The following is a 23,360-nucleotide window of genomic DNA, read 5'->3' on the forward strand; positions in this document are numbered from 1 at the left end:
TACTAGGGTTTTACCCTATTTTGGGTTTTTCCCTTCAAAGTCACTGTTTCCTGAATACCTAGAATTTGACGTCCTTCAAAAATTGATGGACAGACAAGAAGAATGGTTCAGAAGGTGGCTAAGAAGCCTACAGCAACATTACAGAAGTTGCATGGGTCTCTGGAAATTCTTGGCTGTGTACTGTATGTGACAACAACTCTCCGTGTTCTTCATATGTCTGGTCTATGGGTTAGGGTGGCGAGACAATAGCCTTACCTTACAAACAAACCCGGCTATGTTTTACCAAAAGGAGATGCCTTCGCAATATCACAGATTGGGAGGGCAACTGCAAGGAAGGGTGGGCAGAGATTGACAATTCTAGATGTGCTCTGCTGATAGACTCCTACCCAAAACAGACTGTATACTGTCAGAAATTCAAAGCATACAAATAAAGTTGCACTCTGCAGTGCTAAAGCGTGTAAATATGAAATATGAATACCATTACTGCTATAGATAAGAAAAAAATGGAGATGATTAGCACATAATTTGGCCAATTCATGCATGCCCAGCAGCCAACGACAAGGCAATCTCCTATTTTCTGGGAACCTGCCTAATGTGAATCCTTTCTTAGGTTTAAACCTGAATTTTATGGGTAGGTAGGGTCCCTCTGCAATTAAAAACGGCACAGATTGGAGGGCGGAGTGCTCGATCAGAGAGCCAACAACAAAAGACTGACTGTCACTTCAAAGAGCCAAAAAATTCAAAGGCTAGTTCAGCAAAGTATTAGTTTACGGGTGTGCATATTTATGCAGACACATTATTTTAGTTCTTTATTTTTCTTTTTCCACCTGAAAAGATTTGAGATTGTTTTCTAATTAATTGTGCAAATTATGGTGACATTAAAGGTGGGAAAAGTTCACAAATGATTCTAGGCAATTTATCATGGGTGTGAAGACATTTTATACCTATTGTAAATGTACTTCAAATAGGCTCTGCTAACATATGACTTATCCGGTAAAAATAAGCCCTCATACGACTATAATGATAAAGAAATAAGAAAAGTATAAGTTTTGGAATCCAGCAACATAAAAATGCCATAAAGTAAAGGTAGCATGTTGCTGTTTTTATTATGTTATCCCCTGAAAGAGTTACTAAAAGTTAAGGGAGGCAGAGATGTTTATGTAATTATTACATACATGGGGTGGAAATCGAGTTGAACATTTGGCATTAAGCCACACGTTTTGAAATTCCACACCAGGAGACATGTTTTGCCTCTGTAGATGAAAGTGTATTTATAGGCTCAAGTACGCACTTATTGGCATGAAATTACTTAAAGAGATTTTCCCATAAACAAAGTACATTTTAATTAATAGATCTCGGAATAAAAATAAGTTTTACAACTGGAAGTATTAAAAATAATAATACAGTTACTGTGTTGAAATAATCTAATAAATGTGCTCCTGCTGTGTACTGTGTAATGGCTGTGTCTGACTGTACAGGGACATGATCTGATCATACTACAGCTCCTGGGCAGGGGAGGAAGCAAAAGAGAGGATACAGGTAAGACAGCATGGGATCACAGCTGCTGCTTTCTCTAAAGGTACCGTCACACTAGACGATATCGCTAGCGATCCGTGACGTTGCAGCGTCCTCGCTAGCGATATCGTCCAGTGTGACAGGCAGCAGCGATCAGGCCCCTGCTGTGCTGTCGCTGGTCGGGGAAGAAAGTCCAGAACTTTATTTGGTCGCTGGACTCCCCGCAGACATCGCTGAATCGGCGTGTGTGACACCGATTCAGCGATGTCTTCACTGGTAACCAGGGTAAACATCGGGTAACTAAGCGCAGGGCCGCGCTTAGTAACCCGATGTTTACCCTGGTTACCATCCTAAAAGTAAAAAAAACAAACACTACATACTTACCTACAGCCATCTGTCCTCCAGCGCTGTGCTCTGCACTCCTCCTGTACTGGCTGTGAGCGTCGGTCAGCCGGAAAGCAGAGCGGTGACGTCACTGCTCTGCTTTCCGGCCGCTGTGCTCACAGCCAGTACAGGAGGAGTGCAGAGCACAGTGCTGGAGGACAGACAGCGGTAGGTAAGTATGTACTGTTTGTTTTTTTTACTTTTAGGATGGTAACCAGGGTAAACATCGGGTTACTAAGCGCGGCCCTGCGCTTAGTTACCCGATGTTTACCCTGGTTACCGGCATCGTTGGTCGCTGGAGAGCGGTCTGTGTGACAGCTCTCCAGCGACCAAACAGCGACGCTGCAGCGATCCGGATCGTTGTCGGTATCGCTGCAGCGTCGCTAAGTGTGACGGTACCTTAAGGTAAAGCAAGTTTAAAAACAATCAGCAAAAGCTTTTCCTCACAAAAAAAAATCAGCTGAGATCCCCTGCTGTCCTGTCTGTATGCTTTCTTTTGTTTCCTCACCTCAGCAGGAGCTGTAGTATGTACAGACTGTCAGATACAGCCATTTTGTTGTACATTTATAAGATTATCTCTGTACACAGGGTCGGCGTTCGCAGCAAGCAGACGAGGCAGCTGCCAAGGGCCCCCACTCCCCCAGGGGCCCCTACCAGCCAGTGGTGTGCCGCTAATAGAGGCACATCACGCAGCTGACATGTGGTCCATGATTCAGGGGGGCCAGCCTGCCGCCAGCGCCAACTCCCACCCCCGCCGCATCCAACTCCCTCTCCTATCATTCCCCTCTGCTTCTGACACTGCACGATGACGTCACTTCATCACACACCCTCTGTGTGCCACCGCTGAGAACCGAGCCAAGCTCAGTGAGTGAGTACTAGACTGTGAGGCCATTCTTGCAGGGGGGCTGTATTCTATGGGGGGCTGTATTATATTCTGTGAGGGAGGATTGCATCATACTCTTTGATGGAGCAACATTATATTCTATGGGGAGGTAGGCTGTATTATATTCTATGGGCTACATTATATTCTATGGGGTCCGTATTATATTCTATGAGGGAGGATTGCATCATACTCTGAGGGGGCTACATTTTACTATATGAGGGAGATACATTGTATTCTATGGGGGGCTATATTATATTGTATGAGGGCTTCATTATACTCTGAGGGGGATACATTATATTTTATGGGGGGTGCATTATACTATAGGAAGGCTACATGGTATTCTATGGAGGGGCTACATTATACTATACAAGGGGGCGACATTATATTCTTTGGAGGCTGCATTATATTTTATGGGGTCTGCCATATATTCTATGGTGGGACTGCAATATATTATATGGGGGTTACATTATATTGTATGGTGTGGCTGCGTTATACTCTGTGGGGTGGCTGCATTATACTGTATCGAGGACTATGGAGAATACGTTATACTATATGAAGTACTATGGGGTGCATTATACTATGGGAAGAGAATTGTACTGCATGGATGATTATGGTGGTGCATTATACTATATGGAGCACAATGAGGAGTGTATTATACTATATGGAGGACTGAGCAGTGTATTTTAATACATGGAGGACTATGGGGTGTGCATTATACTATATGGAGCACTATGAAGAGTTTATTATACTATATGGAGGACTGAGCAGTGTATTTTAACATTTGGAGGAATAAGGGAAGTGTATAATACTATGTAGAGGAGTGTATTCTAATAAATGGAGTAGTATCGGGAGTGTATAGTGCAGCGCCCCAGAGACCTGGTCGTTGCAGTAGTATCGCTCTGCCACTAAGGGGAGTGATGGTACGTCTGATGGCACTAAAGGAGTTCATCTGACCAGGTATCACCAGCACACATTACACTTCACACTCCGGCCACTAGGGGGAGCAAAAGGTTTTATTTACTAGGCCACTCCTCACACTGGTAAAATTAGGGGTTGGATAGGATGTTAGCCAGAAGCTGACTGGGTTTTGTCCAGGCAGCATCCCGTGGCAGGGGGGTGTTGCGGGGAAGATTCAGGGGGGTCCCTGTCAGGCGTGGGAACCTGGCAGGTACCTAGCGACTAGAACAGAACGTTATGGAACCGCGCCTGCACCACCCGCGGTGGTATCCTAAGAAAGAGACACGAAGCAAAGGATATTGTGGACAGTGAGAAACGAGATCAAGCACAAAGGAGAGCCAGTAGGAGTCGTGCCCAGAGAATGGCAACATCCTACTGAGGCGTGTAGCCGGTGGCCGGAACACCGAGGAAGTAACTGACTCTATGCCTTACTTCAAACTCCGCAGGACAGTTAATTATAGGTTGGCGGTCTACCTAACATCACCTAAGCAGACATAGGGGGCAACGCGTGGAGAGGGGCGTCTCTAGGGTCCCAGAAGAACTCCGAGCCTTCCCGTCAAACGGCTGCGTCCTAGCCATAACATACCTGGGGGACGGAGAGCTAGAAAGAACTGGAACAAATTAGAGAGAACGAGAATAGAAGTTGTGAGGACTATCCCGAATGCTCAGCAGGGAAGCACTACAACACACAGGCGCTAGTGGTAGGCAACTATTTCCACCTGCAAAGGGAACTCTGGCTGTGCCTTCGGACCGGCCGGTCTCAGACAGCCCTGTTAACCGTGCTCTGGATTGAGGATCCTGAAGTCTTCAGTAAAGAGGTAAAGAGACTGCAACCTTGTGTCCTCGTTATTGACTGCACCTCGCACCATCATCATCCACCTTACTGGGAAGCCCTGGGGACATACTTCACCTGTGGGAAGGTTCACCATCTAGCTGCCATCACATCACCCCGGTGGACCCCAAGCAGCGTCGGTCGCCCTGACCGAACACCACAGGTGGCGTCACGAACCCTTGACAAACTACCATCACCCCTTTCATTGGACGCCCCTTGGCAGGGTCACGGACCGGGTCCAGCCACCGTGACAACCCCAGAACTGAGACTGAGAGGACCGGTACCGAGTAACCTGTGGCCCTGTGTCTGGGGGCGCTTCAATTATATACTATATGGAGGACTATAGGGAGTGTATTATACTATAAGGGGGACTATGGGGAGTGTATTATACTATATGGAGGACTATAGGGCACATTATATTATAGGAAGGACTATGGGGTGTGCATTTTACAATATGGAGGTCTGTGGTGCACATTATAATATATGGAGGGCTATGGGGTGTATTATACTAAATAAGAAAAATGCTGCCTATTCATCGAGTGATAGGATTGTTTATGCTGGAACAAACATCATTGTTCTCAGCAGCACATCGCCGGTGTAAACTGTAGATATGCTGCTGATAACATGATACTGTATGGTGATCTGTTAGTGATCTATTATTGATCGTTCTGTCCCCAACATTCTTTCTCAGTTGGTGTAAAGAGGCCGGGAAACAAGCGTTGAGCAATTTCAATATTGTCGATCACACTCTTTTAGCGGCCTGAACTCAGTGCATGTAAATACAACAGAAATGCTTCTGTGTGATGTGCAATAGGTTAGCATTTGGGGCCCCATTTTAAACTTTTGCCTAGGGCCCCACTTTGCCTAAAACCAGCCCTGTCAGCATAGGAATATGTTTTTAGCACATCCAATTGTGGAACTAATTATTATTCCAAGATCTATTGATTAAAATGTACTTTGGTTGTGGGACAACCCCTTTAAGGGGCTGAGCAATGTTAATAAAATAAATTAGGCATGGATTAATAACAAAAACAACAAACAGAAAATCTCATCTGCTGTCATCCCTGTAGATCTATTGCAGTTTCAAGAGCAACAACTTTGCAATTTGGATTTCACAGGATAAAAAGATGTAATATCTAACAACCTCTTCATATCTCTAGACCAGTCTGTGTCTGTCACTGAGTTTCATATCTCTCTTTAAAGATTTTTTTTTTTACAATTATGTTTGCCTAAGGGTACCGTCACACAGTGGCATTTTGATCGCTACGACGGCACGATCCATAACGCTCCAGCTTCGTAACAATATCGCTCCAGCTCCAGCGTCGTAGACTGCTGTCACACTTTGCAATGTACGACGCTGGAGCGATAATTTCATGACGCATGTGCGATGTAGAAGCCGTTGGTTACTATGTGCACATCGTATACAATATCGTGCACACCTTTGTTACACCATGCGATTATGCCGCCACAGCGGGACACTAGACAACGAAAGAAAGTTTCAAACGATCTGCTACGACGTACGATTCTCAGCGGGGTCCCTGATCGCAGGAGCGTGTCAGACACTGCAAGATCGTAACTATATCGCATTTTGACTCCAGGCCAGAAGGGGAGCTCTACACCCGACTTGAGGGGAGCTGCTCTCTGGTTGAAAGGAGGAGTCAGTTGTTAGGCAGTTGCTAGAGAGTTGACAGTTGGTAGCAGACAGTGAAGGAGCACAGAAGGACGTAGGAGCTAGAGGAGGACTGTTACTGGGTCTCCCTAAGCTGAGCGCAGAAACCGGGCACCGGGAGCCTGAGGTCATGAGGAACTTCAGGTCCCGCAGCAGAACCGGAGGGCAGGAAACTAAAAGGGACTTGCCCACATAATACCTGAAGTACAGCAGCAATCAGAGTCCGGAATCACCGTAGACAGAGACCCCAAAGAGATGGCTCAAGTTGCCTACCGTGCAGGTACTGTCCCTGGACAGGGTAGAAAGAGGGCCTTGTTAGAGAGCTTCAGGCAGCAAGGGACCACAGACCCGTGCATAGTGGAAGGCTCCCAAACTGACCTGTCAAGGGGATTTCCACCTGTCTTTGGGCTGCCTAGACTCCATCTTTACCTGTTGCCGGTACCCTGGACTGAGGCTGTTTAACACCAGTAAACCAGGTAAAGACTGCAATCCTGTGTCCTTTATTTATTTGCCGGCATTCACCATCCCTGCCAAACACACCGGAAGCGCTGGGGACTCCACTTCACCTGTGGGAAGCGGTACCATCTTTGCTGCAGCACCATCGCCCCCAGAGGACCCCTTTAAGCATCGTCGGTCACCTCTGACCGAGAACCACAGGTGGCGTCACGAACTTTCATTATTTCCACAACCCCTTTAAAGACCGTCCCTTTTACTTGGGCGCCCAGGGCCACGGACCGGGTCGCTGCCACAGTGACCACACCTTTAATTGCAACCAGACCCGGCACCGAGTACCCCACTGCCCTGACGGGCGACTCACACAGTGTACACAGAAAGCTGCAATCAGTGGTGTGTTCAGGGTTATGCAGAGCTCAGCATTCAGAGAACTGGTTGTTCTACAGCAGAGAAAACAGTGAGTGTATCAAAACTGCAGCAAGCAGCTCAGTAAGCGATACATCAGTGGAATCAGGGTCTCTGCCCGTACAGCAAGATGCACTCAAATGGGATAGCAAAAACCTAGTCATATACGCTTTTTAACTGTGTTCCAGATTATTGTAGCTAACAAAGTGTTCTTCCCCTTTCCAGAAATAACCTTCAGGTTAGGACACATACAACTCTTCTTCAATGTCAACACTTAACCCCTTCATGACCGGGGGATTTTTCGTTTTTCCGTGTTCGTTTTTCGCTCCCCTCCTTCCCAGAGCCATAACTTTTTTATTTTTCCGTCAATTTGGCCATGTGAGGGCTTATTTTTTGCGGGACGAGTTGTACTTTTGAACGACATCATTGGTTTTAGCATGTCGTGTACTAGAAAACGGGAAAAAAATTCCAAGTGCGGTGAAATTGCAAAAAAAGTGCAATCCCACATTGGTTTTTTGTTTGGCTTTTTTGCTAGGTTCACTAAATGCCTAAAATGACCTGCCATTATGATTCTCCAGGTCATTACGAGTTCATAGACACCAAACATGACTAGGTTATTTTTTATCTAAGTGGTGAAAAAAAATCCAAACTTTGCTAAAAAAAAAAAAAAAAAATTGCGCCATTTTCCAATACTCGTAGCGTCTCCATTTTTCATCATCTGGGGTCGGTTGAGGGCTTATTTTTTGCGTGCCGAGATGACGTTTTTAATGATAGCATTTCGGTGCAGATACGTTCTTTTGATCGCCCGTTATTGCATTTTAATGCAATGTCGCGGCGACCAAAAAAACGTAATTCTGGCGTTTCGAGTTTTTTTCCCGCTACGCTGTTTAGCGATCAGGTTAATACTTTTTTTTATTTGATAGATCGGGCGATTCTGAGCGCGGCGATACCAAATATGCGTAGATTTGATATTTTTTTTATTGATTTATTTTGATTGGGGCGAAAGGGGGGTGATTTAAACTTTTATGTTTTTTTTATTTTTTTCACATTTTTTTAACCTTTTTTTTTTTTTAACTTTTGCCATGCTTCAATAGCCTCCATGAGAGGCTAGAAGCAGGCACAACCCGATCGGCTCTGCTACATAGCAGCGATCTGCTGATCGCTGCTATGTAGCAGAATTGCACGTGTGCTGTGAGCGCCGACCACAGGGTGGCGCTCACAGCGATGGGCAATCAGTAACCATAGAGGTCTCAAGGACCTCTATGGTTACCATTCACAAGCATCGCCGACCCCCGATCATGTGACGGGGGTCGGCGATGACGTCATTTCCGGCCGCCCGGCCGGAAGCGGTAGTTAAATGCCGCTGTCTGCGTTTGACAGCGGCATTTAACTAGTTAATAGGTGCGGGCAGATCGCGATTCTGCCCGCGCCTATTACGGGCACATGTCAGCTGTTCAAAACAGCTGACATGTCCCGGCTTTGGTGCGGGCTCACCGCGGAGCCCTGCATCAAAGCAGGGGAGCCGGCATCGGACGGTATAGTACGTCCGATGCCGGTAAGGGGTTAAAGAGGAAATGCTGTTTTAATGTTAAAATATCTCACTGTCATCGCTTGCTCAGCTGCTATCGCAATTAAAGTCCTGAATGTGGTTTGTTAAGCAATTGTAGAACATGTGTCATCATAGTTTTCACAGTGTTTCTTGTAAAATATTAGAAATGGGAGCATCAATTTGCAGGACTTCAGTCCATCAGCCAGGTCAGCAATCTGTGACCTTTGGACGGGAGCCCTGCCAATCTCCCTTTTCTCGGCATTCCTGGATCTTTTTTTTGGTTAGTCGAACTGAAGTGGCGACGTGTGTGCGTCACACCTCAACTGACTTCACGCCAAACCAGTTAATAAAAAAAAAAGCCAGACATGCCATAAGCTAAAGAGATTCACAAGCCTTCTGTCCAGTGGTCAGAGATTATTGACCTAGCCAATGGACCAGAGTCCTGCCAATTGATTCTCCCATGTCTACAAAATATCTTTTTGCATTAATCTTGCTATAAATCTATTCTCCTCACAGCCATACTTAGTTTTGAAAGCCTACCAATTGTTTTCTTGCCTTGAAAATGTGTGCAAACTGTAATGCGAATTTCTTAGCACTATATAAAAATAAAGATTAGTATTAGTATTAAAGGGGTTATTCTGTGAAAAAGTGCTGTCTAATCAACAGATGTTGTAATATTAAGCCTTTTCACAATTGGATGCATTTAAAAAAAAGTTGCTGTGCTGAGATAAATTTATAATGTTGCCTCTGATTCAGCCTGTGTAACTGCCTACAGTCATGGCCAAAAGTATTAACACCCCTGCAATTCTGTCAGATAATACTAATTTTCTTCCTGAAAATGATTGCAAACACAAATTATTTGATATTATCTTCATTTAATTTGTCTTTAAATGAATAAAAACACAAAAAGAATTGTCCTAAAGCCAAATTGGATATAATTCCACACCAAACATAAAAAAGGGGGTGGACAAAAGTATTGGCACTGTTCGAAAAATCATGTGATGCTTCTCTAATTTGTGTAATTAACAGCACCTGTAACTTACCTGTGGCACCTAACAGGTGTTGGCAATAACTAAATCACACTTGCAGCCAGTTGACATGGATTAAAGTTGACTCAACCGCTGTCCTGTGTCCTTGTGTGTACCACATTGAGCATGGAGAAAAGAAAGAAGACCAAAGAACTGTCTGAGGACTTGAGAAACCAAATTGTGAGGAAGCATGAGCAATCTCAAGGCTACAAGTCCATCTCCAAAAACCTGAATGTTCCTGTGTCTACCGTGCGCAGTGTCATCAAGAAGTTTAAAGCCCATGGCACTGTGGCTAACCTCCCTAGATGTGGACGGAAAAGAAAAATTGACAAGAGATTTCAACGCAAGATTGTGTGGATGTTGGATAAAGAACCTCGACTAACATACAAACAAGTTCAAGCTGCCCTGCAGTCCGAGGGTACAACAGTGTCAACCCATACTATCCGCCGGCGCCTGTATGAAAAGGGACTGTATGGTAGGAGACCCAGGAAGACCCCACTTCTTACCCTGAGACAAAAAAAGCCAGGCTGGAGTTTGCCAAAACTTACCTGAAAAAGCCTAAAACGTTTTGGAAGAATGTTCTCTGGTCAGATGAGACAAAAGTAGAGCTTTTTGGGCAAAGGCATCAACATAGAGTTTACAGGAGAAAAAAAAAAGAGGCATTCAAAGAAAAGAACACGGTCCCTACAGTCAAACATGGCGGAGGTTCCCTGATGTTTTGAGGTGGCTTTGCTTGACCGTGTGCATGGCATTATGAAGTCTGAAGACTACCAACAAATTTTGCAGCTTAATGTAGGGCCCAGTGTGAGAAAGCTGGGTCTCCCTCAGAGGTCATGGGTCTTCCAGCAGGACAATGACCCAAAACACACTTCAAAAAGCAAAAGAAAATCGTTTGAGAGAAAGCACTGGAGACTTCTAAGGTGGCCAGCAATGAGTCCAGACCTGAATCCCATAGAACACCTGTGGAGAGATCTAAAAATGGCAGTTCGTAGAAGGCACCCTTCAAATTTCAGGGACCTGGAGCAGTTTGCCAAAGAAGAATGGTCTAAAATTCCAGCAGAGCATTGTAAGAAATTCATTGATCGTTACCGGAAATGGTTGGTCGCAGTTATTTTGGCTAAAGGTTGTGCAACCAAGTATTAGGCTGAGGGTGCCAATACTTTTGTCTGGCCCATTTTTGGAGTTTTGTGTGAAATTATCAATGTTTTGCTTCATTCTCTTTTGTATTTTTTCATTTAAGACAAATTAAATGAAGATAATAATACCAAAGAATTTGTGTTTGCAATCATTTTCAGGAAGAAAATGAGTGTTATCTGACAGAATTGCAGGGGTGTCAATACTTTTGGCCATGACTGTATGTCTAACCACTGTGAGAAAGTCACTGGCAAAGTGCTAGAAGAGAGGTACGTTTCACTGAGGCTATTCGTTTCAATGATTTGAAACCCAGAAGTTTCTTGCAGCACACTATGTGTTGAAAGGGGTTAATAGGCCATTTTAAGGGGTGGATTTTTGGGGACAACCATAGAGCGGGTGGGAGGTTGTCCACCTTATCTCCACCCCAACGTTGTCTGGGGTTTAAATAGTCGGCTTCCAGAGACATTCAGTGTTCAATGGGTTGGGTCTGGAGCCAGCAGCTCCAGAGAAGTGGTTTTGTGTTAAACTGTACTGAACCTGGTTGTTATATCCTGAGCAGGCGGATCCCCGCAGCTGCAAAGACTGTACGCAACTTTGCTTTGCTTTCCTGTTTTGCCCGAAAGGCTGTGTTTATTTTCACTTTGCGTTGGTTTAAGTCACATGTATAAAAAAACCAGTAGAAGATTTATAGAGACAGTGTACCTGTGCCTACCTCCGTGTGCAGCTGAGTGAGCCGATCTACCACACCACATAGAGCTGCTTTAGCTGATGGTCATGCAGATTCCACAGATCATCACTCTAGAATATTCATCTATGCTCCTGAGGTCATTGTCAGGGGCTCTTACACTTGCTGATTGTTGGCATATGCAACAGATTGGGACTTATTATAAGTGAAAGGAGGACTTTATACTAACCAGACAGTAGATGGCGATAGTGTGTAAAGTTATATACTTGCTGTAATGTGGGGAGGGAAGCTCTCAGTGGTTGGTTGCTTTTCTTACTTTCGGTTTTGCTTTTCTTCATGAATGTGTTGTCTTCAGTGCACGGACTGTGTGACACTGAATTGTATCTCATGTTTATCCAGTATGAAGTAAATACTGTTTACTCAAGATATCTTGCTGATTGAAGCTCTCCTAAGTACAACGGTGACTGCAAGAAGACGCACTCTGCAACAGGTTATGGGCCCAGGCATCCCAGATAAGCACAGGCACCCCAGATAATCCCAGATAACCCCAGACATCCCAGGCACCCCAGATAACTCCAGGCACCCCAGACACTACAGGTCTGCACTACACGCTCAGGCAGAAGGATCCTGGTTTATAGCCCAGATAACGGAGCACACAGATAAGCTCTGTAAACAGAAGGAACTAAATCCAGATACAGAGTGACAGAGGAATTCAGCATCCCAGGAGCTGGATATAATTGCAGAGAATTCACAGGACATACAGGAGAATATCTTCAGTACAACTCTAAACAAGTAAGACTATATAAAGATGATGAGTAACACAGAACTGAAATTTACAGTAGCTAAACTGAATAGTGAAAATTATCAGTTATGGAAATTCAAAGTAGAGATGTTGTTATCTAAGGATGATCTATGGGAAGTAATTGTTACAGCAAGACCAGATCAAGATAATCAGACATGGGATAAGAAGGATATACAAGCGAGAGCCACCATTAGCTTATTAGTGGATGATGCTCAATTAATACATATAAGAAATGAAGAAACAGCTAAGGGAATGTGGGAAGCATTAAGAAAACTGTATGAAAGACCTAGCTTGAATCACAAGTTATTTTTATTAAGAAAGCTGTACAGTATGAGATTGAGTGCAAATGACAATATGCAGAAGCACATATTCTCAATGATGGAAGTGATATCACAGCTAAGATCTATTGGTGAAGATGTTAAAGAAAGTCATGTAGCAGCTATATTGTTGTGCAGTTTACCAGATTCATATACAACCTTGATAAATGCCCTTGAGACGAGACCAGAAACTGACATTACATTAGATTTTGTGAAAACAAGACTAATAGATGAATATCAGAGAAGAAAAGAACAAAGAAATGATTCTTCTACTGAAAAGGACAGTGAAAACGCTCTTAAAGCTACAGAATTCCAAAAACCCTATAATAAAGAGACAAGAGAATGCTTCAGATGTAAGAAAAAAGGTCATTTAAAGAAAGACTGTACCATATGGAAAGCAGAACAACAAAAATTACAACATAATAAGCATACAGAGAAAGTAAAAAACACAATTTCCGATTCATGTGAGAATAATTGGAATGGCACATTTAAAGTAACAGACAAGAAATCATCACTTGGTTGGTTTATTGATTCAGGAGCAACGAGTCATATGACAAGTGACAAGAATTTCTTTACTGATCTTGATTTAGATAAGAAAGAAGCTATTTATCTCGCAGATGGAAGCAAAATAACCGCAGAAGGTATCGGACAAGGTATGCTAAATTGTTCAAACAAGTTCGGGCAAGATTCAAAGATACTTGTACAAGATGTGTTGTATGTTCCAAAATTGGAAGGCGGATTATTATCTGTGAAACGTTTAACAGCAAAATGACTTACAGTGAAATTCAAAGACAATGAGTGTGCAATTATTGCAGGAAACAAGGTGATAACCAAAGTCAAGTCAGATGAACAATTATATCATTTTGACACACCAAAGGAACAGATGAAGGTATGTACACATGATCACAAAAACTGTATTCACATGTGGCATAGACGTCTAGGACATAGACACCCTGACAGTATAAGGGAACTACAGAGAAAAGAATTGACAAAAGATTTAAAGATATCAGATTGCTCAATTACCATAAGATGTGATTGTTGTATAAAATCCAAAGCCACAAGGATATCTATTCCAAAAGAAAGTGAGATGAAAAGCGAAAGACCACTTGATTTGGTGCATACTGACGTATGTGGACCCATGAAATTGACTACATCAGGAGGCAATAGATACATGTTGACTTTTATAGACGATTACTTAAGATACACAGTCACATACTTAATTAAAAACAAAAGTGAAGTTTTTGATAAACTTGTAGACTATGTAACAAGATCAAGTAACAAATTTCAAAGGAAGCCAATTGTCATCAGAAGTGATAATGGAGGTGAATTTACAAGTCACAGAATAGAAGACTACTTAAGACAAAATGGAATAGAACACCAGAAAACGGTTCCATACACACCTGAACAAAATGGAGTAGCAGAAAGGAAAAACAGAACTCTAACAGAGATGATAAGATGTATGCTGACTGATTCCAAACTACCAGAGAAATATTGGGGTGAGGCAGCAATGACAGCTACTTATCTACAGAACAGACTTTTTTTCCAGAAAACTGACGAAAACTCCATATGAACTGTGGCAAGGTATGAAACCAAGTGTCAATCATTTAAAAGTTTTTGGATGTAAAGTTTTCATATTCATTCCAACAGAAAAACGTTCCAAACTTCAAAACAGATCCATGGAAGGAATATTTGTTGGATATAGTGAAAATTGCAAAGGATACAGAATCCTAGATCCCAAAACAGACAGAGTTACAGTGAGTAACAGTGTGACATTCATTGAAGATTTAAATGAAGACATTATGATTTCAGTTGCAACTAAAAATGAGAAAACCAATAATGACACAACTGAAGAAATATCTGATGAGAAAGAAGTAGAAGTTAATGAAGAACAAAATACTGAAAGTGAAGAATCACAACTACAAACAGACACAGAACCAAGACGTTCAATGAGAGAGAACAAAGGAAAACCACCAAAACGTCTCTCATACAAGACAAGCACAAGAAAAATCTATGAGCCTACTTCTTGGGAAGAAATATCTAAACTGCCTGTTGGAGAAGACTATGATGAGACATTTGCTCCAGTTGTCAAACACACTACAATAAGAACTTTACTTACAGTTGCAGCAATGAAACAGATGCAACTGAGACATCTGGATGTAAAGACAGCTTTTCTGAATGGAGATTTAACAGAAGACATTTATATGGAACAACCTCCAGGATTCAAAGATGAAAGAAATCCAAACAAAGTTTGTAAACTACAGAAAAGCATATATGGTTTAAAGCAAGCAGCTAAAGCGTGGAATGACAAAATCACGGAAGTACTTTCAAATGAAAAATTTCAAAGAAGCAAAGCTGATCCATGCTTATACACAAAAAGGCTGATTAATAGATGGATTTACATACTCATATATGTAGACGACATTTTGATTTGTTTTGAACAAGAAAGGGATAACGAAAACATTCTAAAAATCCTGAAGCAACATTTCGAAATCAAAGACTTGGGAAATGTAAAACAATACCTAGGAATACAAGTAGAAAGAGAAGAAGATGGAAGTTTCCTACTGAATCAAAATCACATGATTCAAGACATAACAGAAAAATTTGGATTAAAAGATGCAAAAACAGTAAAGTCTCCAATGGAAACTAATTATCTCAAAGAGATGAACAGTGAACAAAATATGATACCAAATAATGAAGAATACAGAACAGCAATAGGAAAACTACTGTATCTAGCAACCGTTACAAGACCAGACATCGCAGCAGCAGTAGGAATCCTGAGTAGAAAGGTATCAAAACCAAATAAAGCTGATTGGAATGCCGTGAAGAGAGTAATACGTTATTTGAAAGGAACTAGCAATGTTAAGCTGAAATTACCCACAAGCGATGATTGCATTTTAACAGGATATGTTGATGCAGATTGGGCTGGAGATCCAACTGACAGAAGATCTACCAGTGGACATATTTTTTTCCTCTCAGGTGGACCAATAAGTTGGACAAGTAAGAAACAGTCAATTGTGACACTATCTTCAACAGAAGCAGAATATGTTGCCGCAGCACATGCGAGTCAAGAAGTACTGTGTTTAAGACAATTGTTGACAGAATTAGGACAACCACAGTTGGCACCAACAAAACTAAAAGAGGACAATCAAGGATGTCTTGTTCTTGCTCAGATGGAAAGAGTCAATCCAAGAACCAAGCATATTGATGTGAAATATCATTTCTTGAGAGATCATCAGGAACAAGGAGTCTTGAAGTTAGAGTACTGTCCTACTGAAGAAATGACAGCAGACATTTTCACGAAGGCGTTGAATGCTGATAAACATCAGAGACTAATAAAAAAGTTGGGTTTGATTAAGTCCTTACTGTTGAGAAAGGGTGTTGGCATATGCAACAGATTGGGACTTATTATAAGTGAAAGGAGGACTTTATACTAACCAGACAGCAGATGGCGATAGTGTGTAAAGTTATATACTTGCTGTAATGTGGGGAGGGAAGCTCTCAGTGGTTGGTTGCTTTTCTTACTTTCGGTTTTGCATTTCTTCATGAATGTGTTGTCTTCAGCGCACGGACTGTGTGACACTGAATTGTATCTCATGTTTATCCAGTATGAAGTAAATACTGTTTACTCAAGATATCTTGCTGAAGCTCTCCTAAGTACAACGGTGACTGCAAGAAGACGCACTCTGCAACACTGATTTGTGTGATGTTACTCCTGTCTGCTTTTACATTTCATCTAAGGTACAAGCATAACTGCTATATGAAAGGATCTTTGAGTTCATCTTAATAAATCACAACATTACAGCTGCTACACAAGTTCAGTACCCAGCTATATATGCAGTTTTTTCCAAGACAATTAATAGAGTGGGATCAGCCCACAGTTTTGGAGTAGCAGTCAGTTCAAGTCAGAGTTCAGGACTCAGTTAAGTGCAAGTTATTATTATTATTATTTATTATTATAGCGCCATTTATTCCATGGCGCTTTACATGTGAGGAGGGGTATACATAATAAAAACAAGTACCGTATATACTCGAGTATAAGCCGAGATTTTCAGCCCATTTTTTGGGGCTGAAAGTCCCCCTCTCGGCTTATACTCGAGTCATACCCAGGGTTCGGCAGGGGAGGGGGAGCGGGGGCTATCTAATTATACTCACCTGCTCCTGGCGCGGTCCCTGCATGTCCCTGGTTCTCCCGGCGCCGGCAGCTTCTTCCTGTAGTGAGCGGTCACATGGCACCGCTCATTACAGTAATGAATATTACCCATAGGGGTGGAGCCGCATATTCATTACTGTAATGAGCGGTAACGGTGACTGCTCACTACAGGAAGAAGCTGCAGTGCTGGGGAACCAGAGACTGCACAGCGCCAGGAGCAGGTGAGTATAACGGGGAGGGGAGCGCAGCGCTGCGCAATATTCACCTGCTCCCCGGGCGCAGCTCCGTCTTCAGCGTCTTCTGCAGTGACGCTCAGGTCAGAGGGCGTGGTGACATGGTTAGTGCGCGACCTCTGCCTGAACGTCAGTGCAGAAGACGCTGAAGATGGAGCGGAGCCGGAACGAAGTCAGGTGAATATTGAAAGTGTCGGGGGCCTGAGCGACGGAGAGGTGAGTATGTGATTTTTTTATTTTTTTTTATCGCAGCAACAGCAAATGGGGCAAGTGTCTGTATGGAGAATCTTATGGGGCCATAACGATTGTGCAGCACTATATGGGGCAAGTGTCTGTATGGGGCCATAATCAAAGTTTGTGCAGCACTGTATGGGGCAAGTGTCTATATGGAGCATCTTATGGGGCCATAATCAACGTTTGTGCAGCACTATATGGGGCAAATATATTTATAAAGCATCTTATGGGGCCATAATTAACGTTTGTGCAGCATTATATTGGACAAATGTCTGTATGGGGTATTTTATGTGGCCATAACGTTTGTGCAGCACTATATGGGGCAAATATCTTTATGGAGCATCTTATGGGGCCATAATTAACGTTTGTGCAGCATTATATGGGGCAAATGTCTGTATGGAGCATCTTATGGGGCTATAATCAAGGTTTGTGCAGCACTATATGGGGAACATATCTTTATGGAGCATCTTATGAGGCCATAATTAACGTTTGTGCAGCATTATATGGGGCAAATATCTGTATGGAGTTTCTTATGGGGCCATAACGTTTGTGCAGCACTATATGGAGCAAATATCTTTATGGAGCATCTTATGGGGCCATAATCAGTACAGGAAAAAGCTGAAGAATCAGGGACCGGGCCAGGAGCAGGTGAGTATAATGGGGAGCGCTGTGCGATATTCACCTCTCCTCGTTCCGGGCGCCGTTCCGTCTTCAGCGTTTTCTGCAGTGACCCTCAGGTCAGAGGGCGCGGTGACGTGGTTAGTGCGCGCCCTCTGCCTGAACGTCAGTGCAGAAAACGCTGAAGACGGAGTGCGCCCGGAACGAGGAGAGGTGAATATTGAAAGTGCCGGGGGTCTGAGCGATGAGAGGGGAGTATGTGATTTTTTTCTTTTTTTTATCGCAGCAACAGCATATGGGGCAAATATCTCTATGGAGCAACTTATGGGGCCATATTCAATGTTTGTGCAGCATTGTATGGGGCAAATATCTTTATGGAGCATCTTATGGGGCCATAATCCACGTTTCTGCAGCGTTATATAGGGCAACTATCTTTATGGAGCATCTTATGGGGTCATAATTAACGTTTGTGCAGCACTATATGGGGCAAGTGTCTGTATGGCAGAGGTGTCAAACTGCATTCCTCGAGGGCTGCAAACAGGAAAGGATTTCCTTGTGTTGCACAGGTGATAATTTAATCACCTGCACAGAATGATTCCATCACCTGTGCAGTACTAAGGAAATCCTGAAAACATGACCTGTTTGCAGCCCTCGAGGAATGCAGTTTGACACCTCTGCTATATGGAGCATCTTATGGGGCCATAATCAACATTTGTGCAGCATTATATTGGGCAAATGTGTCATCTTATGGGGCCATTATTAACCTTTATGCAGGATTATATGGGGCATATTTTAATATGGAGCATCTTATGGGGCAATCATAAACTTTATGGAGCATTATATGGGGCTCCTGATTCAATATGAATATTCAAAAACACAACCTACTGATGTCTCAATTAATTTTACTTTTATTGATATCTATTTTTACTTTTGACATTTACCGGTAGCTGCTGCATTTGCCACCCTAGGCTTATACCCGAGTCATTAAGTTTTCCCAGTATTTTGTGGCAAAATTAGGGGGTCGGCTTATACTCTGGTCGGCTTATACTCGAGTATATATGGTACTTTAATCTTAAGCAATACAAGTTACAAACTGGCACAGGGGCAGAGAGGACCCTGCCCGCGAGGGCTCACAATCTACAAGGGATGGCTGAGGATACAGTAGGTGAGTTCTGGGTGGCGTAAAGTGCAAGGCCAAACATAACACAATTACCAGGTTCTAGTGCACTGAAGAACGAGTTCAGTCAGTGCGAATTTCCTAGAAGAATGAGGGCACATTTCCAGCCACATCTCGATGCCGGGAAAGTTTTGGGCCTAAGGTCCAGAAGAGGTATAGAGTCATGCCTCTGTCTCCCTGATGAGGAAGATGTCAGCTAGGTCATGGAGTGGGGTGAAGATGGTGGATCTCAGGTCAAGATGGGGACAAGGACTGATAAAGCACTAAATCAAGGGAACATCACTAAAAAGAGACTTTGTCTTAATCTGTACGCTGCAGCCATGTGTAAACGAATTACGCAGTTAAGTCGCACCTGTTAACCTGGACCCAATGTCTTCTGTTTTTGTTTGTAGCCAGATACAGTCCTATGGATGGGGAGGTAACGAGGGTTCCCAAAGCAAAAGTGAGTAAGGCCGGGGTCACACTTGCGAGTGTGGTGCGAGAAACTCGTGCGAATCTCTCGCATCAATACCCAGTGCTGCCGCCGACACTTGGGACCGGTGTGTGTGCGGCTGCATGTATTTCTATGCAGCCGCACGCTCCAGTCCCGAGTGTCGGCGGCAGTATCCGGTATTGATGCGCGAGTTTCTCGCATCACACTCGCAAGTTTGACCCCGGCCTAAGGAACGTACTCCACCACTCCACATCCTCCACCCAGACTTCAATTTAGAAGAGGGGTTTCAGAGAAACCACAGCAACCCGGCCCTGCACCCCCTTCACCAGCAGCATCAGTAGATTGTATTAACTTGTGCCCTCTGCCTTTTACTATCTCCTGTGGGATTAATAGAAACTGCACCCATGACTAGTAGTTAAAGCATCTCTCCATGGTCCACCACAGACAGTTATGCAGGAAGCATCAGAAGCACCATTATAAGTGTATCTCAGCCCAGCAACATTTTTTAAACAAATCCAATTGTGAAACAGCTATTGATTAAAGAAGACCTGTCACCAGGTTAAATGAGTTGATACCTATAATACCCTTTATAAATATCAATCTTTACTCTTTGGCCACTTTTGTCGTTTACTTCATTATAAAATTCTTTACCATTCTCATTATCCTGATATTCTTTATATCTATAATTTATTTCTTTACTCCCTGTGATGCCCACAAATGAGTTGTCCTCAGGCAGCGGTGTTGATTTCACTCACTGTTTTTATCACTATGCCCTGATGACTATTTGTTTGAAGGCAGTGATAGAAGCTATGGGGAGGTGCTGCTGTCACTCACCTTGCTTCTATCACCGCTCCCTGAGGACACCTCATTTCAGTGAAAGAAACAGTGGTGTCAGAGGCAGGGACTGTAGTAGTGGCCAATGAAGATGCGAGGTGGCAGGAAGTGAAGTGTGGCAGTGGCTACTGAAGCTCCAGCACTTCTCCATCACCCCAGTGAAACTGTACATAATCAGAGATGGCTTGTGACAGTAGCTGCGGTTAGTGATTGCAGCGATGCCCCTGTTTCAGGCATGGTGATGGAAGCTGCAGGAACTGACTGCTGGGTCATCCTCCTGTGACATGCTGTTTGACTCCCCTCAATCAAAACGTCCCAGAATGTAAAGAAAAAAAATGTCAGTTATAGGGAATAGCAGGATAGTGAGAGTGGTAGAGAGTTTTATAACAAGGTAAATTACAAAAGTGGTTAGGGCTTAAAGATAGATATTTATAAATATCATTATAGATATCAGCCAAAAAGAATGTGTCCAGTTTTTGCTCTTGTTTTATTCCTGCTGCTCTCCTGAGTATTCCACATTTTATTTTTTTTTGTAATCCATCATAAGGTGCCAGAGATATTTGGTGATGCTTTTAATTGTCTTTACAAGGGCATTTCTCACATAGTAATAATGCAGAGAAGCCTAAAGACACATCCCCAGGAAATCCTGTGACCCACAACCCCTTGTAAAGACCATAAAATTAGCAGTAAATAAAAATGTCCATATCCCTAGAACCGTAGGACTGATTTAAAAAACAAACAAATAAACTGCATACTTAGAACAGTGGGAATATAGTAAGAGCAAATATTGGTTACTTTGACTGTGACAGGACCTCTTTAAATAGCACTTTTGTTTGTGCGACAGCCCCTTTAAGAAAAATTCAAGAAAACGTATTTGTCTGAAGTTTGTGGAGAGAATTTCCCTTTATCAGGAACATTAATTAATTGCTGTGGGTGGTGGGCATGGGGTGGGCACAGGGTTTAGACTAGCAAGAATGAGGCGGTTTATCCTTTTGTGATAATCTCTTGCTGATAAAATACTGATTGTGTTGAACAGCTAAATACAGGCTAGTAACTAACACATCAATGGAATCAGGCTCTCTCCCTACATCATGATGCTCTCCGATTACATAGAAAAAACTTGGTGGCAGATTCCCTTTAACGACAACAACACAGTTATTACCATATTACTTGCTTGAAAGCAAAAATGGCTACCTTCACAAATAATTATAGCATAAAAAATGAAATAACTTTGCAAATTGTTTGATTAAAAATATCCTATGTTTCTGTTTTTGTTTACATGGCTCCTAAATAGTAGGCAGTCTGATCAAGCAGTTGTAAGGGGTACACCGGGACCGTGTGATGCATATATTGCCTTGTATGTAATATTGCTGTATCTAGCTCTTTATTATTAATAAAGTGCAGTACCTCAATTATTACATTAGATGGGGGTATTTTAGTGAACATAGTAGTTTAGGGGAGCCAATCGTGGATAAAAAAAAAGGGTTTTTCCTGTTTTTAGTCAGAAGGGCCTTAGAGCCCGTACAGTGTGGTTGCCTCTGCACCATTAGAAGCAAGAAGCCCAGCCATCCAGGGGCCAGAAGAGCAGCAGTGACAGCAGCAGTGGGAACAGATGCTGTGGCCAAAGCCACAGCAGTACAGGGACGCAGGTCGCTCATCATGTGGCAGCTTACTTCATGGGCAGATGCCCTCTTGTCTGGGGCGAAGCGGACGAGGGAAAGACGTTGTAAAGCTTAACATGGAGGACGCTGTGGTACCGGATGGAATGGTACGATCCCGGCACCCACTTAAAAGTGTAGGGAAGAGTACAGGGGAAGCGAAGATTGTGAATTGTATGGAACCCTACACTGATGTTGAAACTGATATGGACATGGTGCGAAAAGAAAGTAAAGTTATTTGTTTTCAGTTGAAATTGGACTGTGGGCACATACAGAGACAATCACACTGAGGGGGTCTTCAGCAACTCAGAGGAGACCCTGAAGGTGCAGAGAGGCAAGTGCATTGACTAAGGGACATTGTATGTGGTGGGAGACCAGGGTGTGCAAGATCCATTTGTCTCAGCCATGACTAGGGCCCTGGCGCTCCCTCACACAGTCATACTTTGTTCCACCTCTGGAAGTTGGCACAAGGGAACAGGAGAAAAAGTGTGACTGCAGGACCAGATTACACATGGTTTGTTGTGTAGTCCATGAAAACACAGTCTGCATAGGAGCCATATAAAGAGAATGATAAGAAATGTTAAAACAAAGCAATTTGCAAAGTCATTTTATTTAGAAATAGTCTTTATCTATATGTGCACAGCTTTAAAGTATTTACTTTGCCATCTATATGTTAATTTGTGGGGTTTTGCCTTTTTATTCTATTGAAAATATCTGAACAATATAGAAAGAAATAATTGAACACGTGGGTTGTATTATACTTACAAGAATTGGTTATCCTGCAGGACTGTGCACAGCATCTGAATATACACAGAGCCAGTGGTCTGATTCCGCAAAGATTCGTAATCTTCAAAGCAGGCAAAGGCCGTTAAGAAATCCGCCGTTATTGGAAGCCTTCCGCCATTTGCATCAGTTACGAACACGACCTCCTTGCTATCACTGACATAAGTGACGCCTGTATCCGATTGATCTCCTTGGCATGCTTGAATGAAGAAAACTTTAGGTTTCCCGACTAGTGATGGACAATTCTGACCATTAAAGCAGTCAGTTAGCTCTTTGACTGACACTTTCTTTCCATCTGTACCAAACACGATTCCTTTATCTCCATGACTGAGTACAAAACACACAACGCTGTCTCGTCCAGTGTGATCCTCTTTTGCATAGTTCTTTATACTTTTTAGCATTTTTTCACCAGTAAGATTTTTTTCCTGGATTACTTCATAGCCGCGTGATCTAAAAACTGTCTCTATCGCTTCTATACAAAAAAAAGGCAAGGAAATAAAAGGAAAGATGAAAAATAGATGCACAATGATATTTTTTCTTCAATTTATTCTTGTATTGAATGGGTTGCCTGTATAACCTCTGAGTACTCAATGTATAAAAATACTTCGGCACACAAGTGATAAATGT

General features: G+C 42.9%; 1 protein-coding gene across 1 annotated transcript in view; it reads right to left on the reverse strand.

Annotated features, from left to right (window-relative positions):
- Window positions 1-23,360, reverse strand: part of LOC138644785 (caspase-8-like) — a 203,408-nt gene that overhangs the window by 18,109 nt on the left and 161,939 nt on the right. The window contains exon 8 of the mRNA XM_069733595.1: window positions 22,716-23,205. Coding sequence (XP_069589696.1) covers window positions 22,716-23,205 — 490 coding nt within the window. The remainder of the gene's footprint in view (window positions 1-22,715; window positions 23,206-23,360) is intronic.

Source organism: Ranitomeya imitator, chromosome 7 (assembly GCF_032444005.1).
Source record: "Ranitomeya imitator isolate aRanImi1 chromosome 7, aRanImi1.pri, whole genome shotgun sequence".
Classification (NCBI taxonomy): domain Eukaryota; kingdom Metazoa; phylum Chordata; class Amphibia; order Anura; family Dendrobatidae; genus Ranitomeya; species Ranitomeya imitator.